The 10,529-nt window shown below is 40.8% G+C and overlaps 1 protein-coding gene across 1 annotated transcript; it reads left to right on the top strand.

The window, feature by feature from the left end:
• The first annotated feature begins 7,054 nt into the window (after nt 1-7,054).
• On the top strand, nt 7,055-7,795 carry LOC148717754 (uncharacterized). The gene is made up of 2 exons (XM_088742408.1): nt 7,055-7,236; nt 7,495-7,795. The coding sequence occupies exons 1-2, from the start codon at nt 7,055-7,057 to the stop codon at nt 7,793-7,795; spliced, it is 483 nt and encodes a 160-aa protein (XP_088598534.1).
• The last annotated feature ends 2,734 nt before the right edge of the window (nt 7,796-10,529 follow it).

The following is a 10,529-nucleotide window of genomic DNA, read 5'->3' as shown; positions in this document are numbered from 1 at the left end:
CGAGTTTTGGGTTCTTTCAAAGTAACCCTGCAACGACGTTCAATACTCTTGGCGGATATTTTCCCTGTCTTCTCACGCTCAGTCGCCAGAATTCTTTCATATCTCTTGGGGTCCACGATCTTGAGTTCACACAGGCCAATGTAGTCTCTTAACGTGTTTCGTGCGATGCCAAAGCGTCGCATAGCTTCTGTTAAGGAACAGTGATGGTTTGTAAAATGTTGAGGACGCCTTTATATCTTCGATGAATGCCTTCCAGATTTGATCCTGATATCGGTAATTCTGAAAAAAAAAATGGAGTAGTTCAAGTTCAGTCATTGGTGAATGTAACCTTTTTTGTTTTTGAAATAATATGTAAATGTTTATAATGTGATATGGTGATTCCCTGACACCACAATGGGTTTTGACTACGACATTATATAAGGAAAATATGGATTCCCAGGGATAAGGTCATGTTTGGTCAACAGGTCTTATTGATGGTGCAATTGAGCGCGTGTAACGCGCGCGAAACGCGAGGGATATTCCCTCTCTCGCTCCCCTTTCAGTTCTGGTATGCAGGCTAGACAGCAGGCTACGGATGATCGTAATCGTGCAAACCCAGGGGGAGGGACTCTCATGAAAATGACGGGGATGATCGTCGTCTTGCTTAGGGGTAAAATCAGGGATTGTCGTCTCGCTTACGTTTTTCAGGACTAAAATCTCACATTTCTGGCTGTCAAGCTATCTTTTGAGGTTGCTTCCGAATAAATTTCAATAAAGAAACCCGCTGTTATTCAGTTTTGGTTATCCAAGTCGATAAAAAAGGAAATCAAGATACCTACAGCTAAAAATTGGTATCTTTTGGGGTCCATAAACCTATAGCCACGCCCAGATTAGTCTCCTTTAGGGGGTAAATTTAAAGTTTCCCAATAGCAACCCCGTCATTTGTATTAGAGAGTCTCTCCCCCCCCCTCCAGCCGTGCAAATTAATGATCAAAACTTCAAAATCGATTTTAAGGTAATCCTTAGTCTGCAAAGTGTGGAAGATATTGTGGCCCCGACCACTGGAGATTTTGACCAATTTATTTAAGAGCAAGTCAAATACCCGGGGGAAAAGTGTCATTGGATTCGACTCGTATATAAATCAGCCATGATCCACTAATTGTTCAGTCATGCGCACGAGCTAACCTTTAGTCTTTTTTTTTGGCACACTCTGCTCCTTCTTCATCGTCTTTTGTTTCCTTTTCCCAATTATGAGGGTCTGGATAGGGGGCTACGAATGTCAGTTGTCAGTTAAAATTTCCGCCATTTATCAGTTGTCAGTTAAATTTTCGGCCATTTGTCAGTTAAATGACTGTTAATGATTAACTTGGCAAGTTAATTATTACTTTCAGACCCTATAATTTTAGCTGAAAAGCACATATAGCGTACACTCGTGAATTTAGTCGAAAACTGATACAATAAGAACTGCTTTTTCTTAGTACTGGAATGAAATAAGATCTTTCAAATGACTTTCAGTCATTGTTTAAGTCAGTTACGACTCTTCTGAACAAAAACTTCCGTTTTCCCGTGCGATCATCAGAAAGAAAACAAACTTGTGAAAAGTCCTCTAGCATAATATATTGGATTTATGTTTTGTTTTACAAAGCTTCGATTGCGGTTCGCTCCGATGAAATGATTGGAAAGGAACGTTCTTTTGTCTACTTTTCAACTAGGTTACTAGAGAAAGCGTAACTTAGAAATCCAGGCGAAAATGGGCGCGAACTGGCCGCCCAGATCTAGAAACCGTAATTGGGCTAATATCTTCATCCTCTTGGTCAGAAACGGTCGTTCTCTGAGTCCGTGTCATATTCGTCTGCATGTGTTCGCACCGTCAGCAGCTGACACTTCGACGATACAGTCTCAACAAATGTGATATCTGTCACATTCCCACCTTTCGAAGTAGCTTGAACATCCCCTTTGTCGCTGCTAAACCGTACTGACTGATCTCCCGAGTTGAAATCGTTACCTATTCCCGCCAACAAGTCCACCTTGGTGGAATCTTTTTGCTCCGTGTAAACGGCCGGTGGTAAAGCCCCTGCCCTGCCCTTGGTAGTTTCCTCCCGAACTGTCCTTTGCCTCAAGGGACGATATTTCTCCACAAATTCTTTCATAGCACTTTCAATCTCGGGCTCGATCTCTACTTAAGGTAGAGGTCGCATAAAGTTTACATTTGCAAACTCTGGGCTGGTCTGAGGGACAGGATAGTGGGATTTTTCATGAATACTTGGCTGCTCATTTCGTTACTCTCTTCAACGACGCCTTGGTAATTAATCCAAAGTCTTGGGAATACTGTAATGCGGCGAAGGCCGGGCTCATGCTTAAAATGTTAAAATGTGAATCTGCATGTAGATTCTCCACAACTGTTGTGAGTAATGAGCTCAATTCAATATCTTGGAGATAATCGTTGTTAATTGAAGCTATGCTGTTGTACAGGCGGTGCATTCCTTCTTCGAGAAGTTTAAGTAAGACTTGAGTTTTGTGAGACACCTAAGATTTTACTTTAGCCATTATTAAAGAGACTTTATATGCTTTTACTTCAGTTTTAAGTTTATTTACTTTAATTAACTTTAATTTTGAATTTCCTCTCACTTTGTTAGAGTAGAGTAGACATCTATATTTATACAGGATAGCCCCTTCAGTGTAGTAAACACTGGTATCACCGGGGGTCCTGTTACCCACCCATCCCACCCCAGGGGAGGACATCCATCACATAGTAATCTCGTGCATAAGAAATTAACGTCTCCTGCCCCAAGCGCCTAGATCTATCATGTTAAGCGCCTAGATCTATCATTGGATAGGCGCTATATAAATATCATTATTTTTATGATTATTATTATTATAAAGTTTTTCACAGTCACTTTAGCTATGTCATTATAATCTACATAAAGCATAATTTACATGAATTCAAGAATGAGAAAATTCTGACGGCGTTTATAAGTCGACATCTCATGAGCGTTTTATGATAAAGAGTAGGCTATTAACTGATATAAATCTACCAATACCAATTACCAAACCACTCCAATACATACTGTTTAATTCGCTTCCTTTTCCAGCCAGCATGGTCGGAAGCTCCAAATTCCATTGCTCGTCCGTAGTTAACGCAAAATTATATCGCTTTTGCCGCCTGATTTCGGAGCCATGTGATAAAGATTCACATCAAAATCTCCGAGGCCATATTTACTAGACAAGTCCTTTAGACCAAGAAACGAAGTAGGGTGCCTTTTCAGCGCCAGTGCGGTTTTAACATCTTTGATAGAAATGCGGCTTCTGTGACGCTCAAATGTAGTTTCCGACTCAATTCGGTAAAAGCTTACAACAGCTCTTAAAATACCAGCATTCACGGCCATCGCGTAAGTTGACGATCGACTTGGGTATCAAAGACCATATAACTGATATGTGACACACGACCTTGATGTGGATGGCATATGCGGTAATTATAAACGAAATAGGACACTCTGGCGTACTCCTACTGATATGTAAAGGAAAATGTACTTTCTTTGAACACAATAAATCAACTGTCCTTATTTTACATCCAGTTTTTAGGATACATAAGGGCGATCCGGGCTTTTGTCAGTTGTCAGTAAAAGCCCACCACAAATGTCAGTTGTCAGTTAGTTTTTCAGCGATTTGTCAGTTGTCAGTTAAAATTTTGGCAATTTGTCAGTTGTTAGTTAACCCCATCCAGAGTCAGTATCAGACGTTTGGTCTGTCCCATCGTCAGTGTCCACTTCAGTTGCAGCTGATTTCTGTTCACTCTTGCCCTTGCTAACCACTCTACAAAAAATATTGCATTTTCAGTTGCATGTACGGTTTGAAGATCGAATAAAATGGTTTCTTTAGCATTTGTATTAACAAAGATTTAGTAATACATAGACAGGTAAAAACGAACGATATAATATCCCGACGTTTCGGCGACTTCATGACGCCATTATCAAATTCGATTGTCTTGTCAACGAGATGCTTTACATCAAACAATTAACACCGAGTTTGAACGTGCAAACGGATTCTATCCGTGCTAAAGTATTTGTGTAGCTACCTCCCTATGCAAATTAGTTGTAACTCTTGAACTCGCATTTGTTAATTTATTTTCATTCGTACCCTTGATAATGGCGTCATGAAGTCGCCGAAACGTCGGGATATTATATCGTTCGTTTTTACCTGTCTATATATCTTTAGCATTTGGCCAAACTATTAGTCCACGATAGAATTTGTAATTGTCGATTAAAAATTCCTGATACGCTTACCTTTGCCATGTTTTTAACGCTTATTTTTGTTTTTGAAAAAGTGCAGTGCGTTTAGCTTGAGGGAAACTAAACGGCAGGGTTGAATCAAGAGCAGCATGTATCACAGAAAGACCCTGAAAGTATCAGGGGCGTAGCCAGCGATTTTGCAACTGTACCCCGAAGGGAACTATTTTGAGTGGCAGAGGATCCCCACTAGGGGGGTCTGGAAATTTTCAAATTTTGGCGGAAATGTCATTTCCTGCATCTTCCGTGGGATATTATAATAAATAAATACGTCAGTGAAACGCAGTAGTTAGTTGTTTATTTAATTTATCTATCAGCCAACTGAATTAAAAAAGAAACGATATATGAAATAAATTCAAATCAGCCAATCTGGATACTCTAAATACTACTATCTCTACTAAATACTCTGTCTTTTTAGTTCAGATAAGTGGCGCTCCATTTTGGTGCGCAACCATCCTGCGGTGAACAGAAAATGCAACATTTGAAGTTTTGAGGAGGGGGGCATAAGGGTTTGTGGTGATGCGGTTTTTGCGGTATTTTTATGCGGTTTTGCGAAAATTTTTGTTTTAACTTGCGGTTTTGTAGTTTTACAAGACTATGCGGTTTGCGGTTTCCGCGCATTTTGATAAAACTCGATGCGGTATTACTGTTTTAACGTATTTATGCGCGGATTTGCATCTCTTTTTCACGCGGTTTTGCGGTTTTAGGACCCTGCTTATGCCCCCCTATCTGAGCGATGTTGCAAGGCATGTCCACCCCAGAATTGTTGCAGGAAACATTGCGCGCAACTTTTCCAAACTAGAAAGATAGTTGTAATAAATTGAAAAGAGATGTTTTCCTGTTAAACAACGCCGAATTTCAAAATTTTTGATTTCCCAACGATGTGTTTACACTTTTTCCCCGCGTCCGATTCCTACTGTTCTCCCTTCCCTTTCTAGCGCCTGTCAGCAGGCGAAAATAGATTCTAAGCATCGAAATAATAGTCTGACACACCAAGTAGCGCCAAATCATGACAAACATGATCAGGCATAATTCAGAAAATACTCTCGGACAATAGGACCAATAGCCTTGACAAGAAACCGTGCAAAAATTCTACATACCTTCAAGTTCTTCGATGCGTCTTTCCAAGGCGGCGATCGTTTTCCTGGTAATATCCTCCTCATTCTTCCTATTGAGTTCTTCCGATTTTTTTCCATTGCTTCATAGCAGCCTGCAGGTCATTCTTCGCTTCTTTGAATTTCTTTTCCGGCACTGTCTTTTCTGGCCTCTTTTGTCCAATTTTATTGCTTGTCCCACACCTGTAAATGCAATAAGAGAATACGAAAGTAAGAAATAAGGCCTATTCGTTAGGGAGTTAGTGGCGATCTATAATTTTGCTCCATTTATAGACTAGTTCGCCTGTTCATAATTCCACATACTGATAAGGATAAATTTCGATTTTAAATCTTGCACGACGGCCATAGCTATCTATAGTTTTCCTCCAGTATTCCATATATTTTACTGCATATACTATTTGCAAACGAAATCTATAATTAGGGATAGTTTGCTTACCAGTCATCGGTACTTCCTTTACGTTTCTCACGGGCTGCTTGTGGCGGTGCTGGTGTTGATGTTGACGTTTCGGTCCTTGTGCCCTCCTTTTCGGGAGTCTCCAACGCCAAAACGCTGCTTACAATACTAGAATCATGGCACTCACAATTTTTTACCGATACGCCGCAAAACTCGCAGCGGTAAGGGCAGTCCATCAGAGTGTGGCCATCCGATAAGCCACATATCATACATGTCTTTTGTCGTGCAGCCATAACGCGTTAATGTTCTCGAATACACCGAATGCAACTGCAACGAATCCTCTTCGCTGAGAGTTATATATATTTATCCCGCGTCGCTCTTGGGGTCGATATCATGGAGTGTGGGAAAGTGGCATGTCTCCAAGAAAATTTCTTCTGTCTGAAATTCTCACATTAAAAAAGTGTAAAAGTTACATGGTTCAATTACTTGCGAACTCTTCAAAGGACTAATCTCCCGCGCTAATTACTTTTTTGCCGCAAACTTGGGTGTTGGATTTTGTGAACAAAGAACAGATGTAAAACTTATATCAATTTCAGTTTGCGTTTCCAGGCCGTAGTCAATTTTTCTTGTTAGCAGTTTTTCCTATGGGCCTGCAATACTGGGCTTATTTCATTGTACCTGATTGATTATGAAAATACGTTTTGATCATTGGTCTTGGTCATGAAGTACAAGAGCAATGGGGGGTTTTGCGACACGGTGCCTCTCGCTGTTCGTGGTTTATTAAAGTCCTGGGCTGTGTTTTCACTAGGCCGATTAGCTAGCTGAACATTCTTTCTAGGTGTTTGTTTACAGACCGACATTTACTAGTTAAACGACATCTGTTTTCACTGTGAAATTTGAGCTGTTTACTCAGAAGATTCAAATTACAAAAGCACGCAACTTTGAAAAAATGGCGGGAGACGAAGCATTTTGAATGACTTCTCTCGTACTGATTCTCGCCATATTTCTTCGAAGGAGACGACGTTTCTTTCAGAGGATGCGACTAATGTCTCGACAAATGGAGAGGATGTGACGGATTGTGTTAATCCGGACAATCCAGCAGCCAAGCACCCGCTATCGCCGTAAGCACAGGACAGTGAGGCTGGCATAAATTGTAGAGCATTTGTGCTCAAAAGCGGGTACTGCGGGTTCTGCTTACCGCCACCATGGAATAGGTAAGGTCCTGGCCGAGGAACTGAGGGATCTAATGAGGCCGTATATCAAAAGCCAAGCTTCCTAAAATGCCCCACTTTTTTCGAGAAGTTCTTTGTCCCCTTATTTTTGCAAAAAGCAGTAGAGGAAAACTCCGCATTATAAATTCGTTGCAAAGGAACAGGCTACTGAAAAGAAATGTCAACTGCGGGAATTGTAGGAATGCAATGCGTCTCATTCGCTATCTGCGCAATGGGGACGCATTTGGTAAGTAATTTCAATTCCAATTTTAATTAATCTAACTACAGATTTTCCTTGCTGACCTGAGCTAAAATTCGATAGCTTTCAACTATTTCAGACCAGTTGGAGTGGACCCGGGATTTGCGATAACGGTTTGTAAACGGTTTTCGTAAACTCTTGGGAAGGGCTTCAAATTCAAAAACAACACCCTATTTCAGACCAAAATGGTCAAAATCTATACCCTTGGAACGGGACATACCTATATAGCTTAAACTTCACTTTTCAACAGGAGATGTCACCATTGTCGACGCTCTTCGTCAGTGAGAGTACATTCGTATTTCTCTGGAAGCAAAATTTCAATCGCAGGGCAGTTGCAATTTCTCTGGAAATGGGCGCACAAGAGTTCGTTACGAATGATGGAAATTGAAGGAACGGCCTCACAGAAAGTTATGGTCAAGTTCGCACGAAAGTATCGGAAAGTTGCATGGGAAGCATTGTTGCGTCACCCGATCCCACAGTTAGGCGGACCAGGTGTGATTGTGCAGATCGACGAATCAAAGTTTAATCACAAGTCCAAGGTAAGAAAATAGGAAGTACAGGCCTTCGAGTAGTCATGAGTTAGGTGGGTTCGGACCTGAAAATTTATGCCTTCAAATCAAATTTTTCTTCAAATCAAATTTTTCTTCAAATCAAATTTTTCAATACCGACACTGCAACAATACACAACCACACGAGCGATGTTCAAACTATATTTACCGATAAAGTTCAGACACTTGACCGATAGACTACCGACACTCGACCGATAGACCACTGACACTTGACCGATATTCCACCGACACTTGACCGATATTCCACCGAGACACGACACTCCATCTGTCGTCGACAGTCGGTCGACATATTGATCGACTATCTTCCGACTATCTTCCGACTATCGACCGACCTATCGACCGACTATCGACCGACTATCGACCAACTGTCGACCGACATATCGACCGATATGTCGGTCGACATGTCGGTCGACATGTCGGTCGCCATGTCGGTCGACACTACCTATGGTAAAATTGATCCGAAAAAATTATACTCCTAGTGATACCGATAGGAGTCGAATCAACGACCCTCCGATTGATACTTCGGACACTCTACCGCTGAGCTATAACAAACTCGTGGAACCTAGGCCGTTTAACTGGGTCCATGATGACAAACGTCCAGCATATTGCAAGGAAGGCAATGTCCATGTGATGCTTGCGTGCAGTGATGATGTAAATAAAGATGGTCAATTTTGAGTTTAATTTCATATTTTCAGTGAAGAAAGATGTTATTAAGAAAATGACTCAGGCACAGTTTAAGGGAAAAGAAAACTCCAGATGCTGCCTATAAGAGTCGAACCTACGACCTTGCGATCAAGTGCTTGGGACGCTCCACCCCTGAGCTGTGGGAGACCTGTGGCAAAGAAGGCCGTTGGGTAAGTCCATGGTGACAAATTTCTTGCATACTACGAGGATAACAATGTCCGTAGGTGACACTTATGGGCAATGATGATGTAAATTTAGTTGGATACATAACTCTAATGTACGTATAATAATATACGTAATAGATATTACGTCTCTTTACACTGTCATTCCTAATGGCGAAGGTCTTCTGGCCCTTAAACATTTTTTTGATCAACGTACTGTTAAGGAACCTGAATCTGAAACACTACTACGCTTAGCCGAACTAGTGCTCACACTCAATTGTTTTTCATTCGAGGACAACTGATTTGTGGTGGAAATCAGAGTCATCACTACATAAACGGCAAAGTCTTAGAAACTGAGAAAAAGGAATGGTTTTCTTAACGTGAGATGGATGCGAAGACTAATATAACAAGTAATTATGCGAGTCTGTAGGTTTGTAATACACACTAGTGCACAAACCGTTGCCTTCAATTGACACTTTGATGTCTAAAAAGGATAAAGACTTGTGAGAAATTTCCCAGGTATATTTCAGAGCCGGGTGAAAAGAATTGACTGCGGTTATGAATTGAGTCAGCTCCTCTCTGGTAGAGGAGGTAGCACCGATACAGTCGTCGATGTAGCGACCGTAGAGTTCAGGTTTGGAGCCGTTGTATTGGCTGAAAAATTGGTGTTCGACAAAAAGATTGGCATAGCTAGGTCTCATTTTGGTGCCCACGGCGACACCATTGGTTTTTTTGAAGAAGTTGTCCCCGAATGAAAAAAAATTGAGTGTGAGCACTAGTTCGGCTAAGCGTAGTACTGTTTCAGATTTAGGTTCCTTAACAGTACGTTGATCAAAAAAATGTTTAAGGGCCAGAGGGCCTTCGCCATTAGGAATGACAGTGTAAAGAGACGTAATATCTTACTTATCTACCTTACTTATCCATCCAAGTAATATCTTAATTATCCATCTTACTTATACTACTTATAAGTAATATCTTACTTATCCACTGAAAGCTGTTCTCCAGTAAGTGCTGCGATGTTTGCCCAATGTCAACTTGCCGATAACGTGCTTCAATTTCGACAATAGCTTTTTTTTCTCATTCCTTTCCACAAACAGGCAATAAAACGGCCACGAGTCTTACCAATGTCTTTTGACGAAACACATATATCTAGAACTTACCTAGCATTGAATTATTTACGTATACGTTTAGGCAGTAGTATAACGATATAACGCTGTCAGTGATGCTGTTAGTATTAACATCCCATTGGACAAAGATGCAACGGTCTAAGATAAGAGGAGTTACTAGTTGCGAAACAAAAAGGTAGGAAATGCTGTCTCCATCCTTAAAAAACGACATCACCATTGTCTTCCCCCGGCAAGTCCCGTTAGTCTTCTTCTTAATCTACAGAAATGATGAAGTTGTAATTTGTGCATATATGGGAGATTTCATAGAAATTAAAGTACTTAACCTTTATGGCACACTCATCTAATTTGATTGATTCCTTTAATTAAGGGGTTCCTGAAGCATCGGAGAAAGCGGACCGAACTGAAGTTCGACATGTACTGTATTTAATAACGTGCAGCACGGGCTATCTTCCCTTCTTTTGTGACCAGTTATCTCTTTGTCCACTGTGGTATTTTTCCTTCTACCGTTTCGTTTCCCCTTTTTCAAAATCGGACGTAATATTTTTCTCTCTTTCAGTTTTGATTATTATGATATTATTTTTTGACAACTTTCCATATCTAACTTATGCATGTTGAACGGCAATTGCATAGCAATTTCCCCCAATGAAATATAGATAGAGTTTTGTAAGGCGAGCTGGCCAGCAAGATTGATGAACTGCTCTCACTATATTCTGCCTTTACTGTACCACTGACTGGGGTAAAAAA

This window comes from Stylophora pistillata, chromosome 13, assembly GCF_964205215.1.
Source record: "Stylophora pistillata chromosome 13, jaStyPist1.2, whole genome shotgun sequence".
In the NCBI taxonomy this organism is placed as follows: domain Eukaryota; kingdom Metazoa; phylum Cnidaria; class Anthozoa; order Scleractinia; family Pocilloporidae; genus Stylophora; species Stylophora pistillata.
This window is presented reverse-complemented; position numbering and strand designations above follow the sequence as displayed.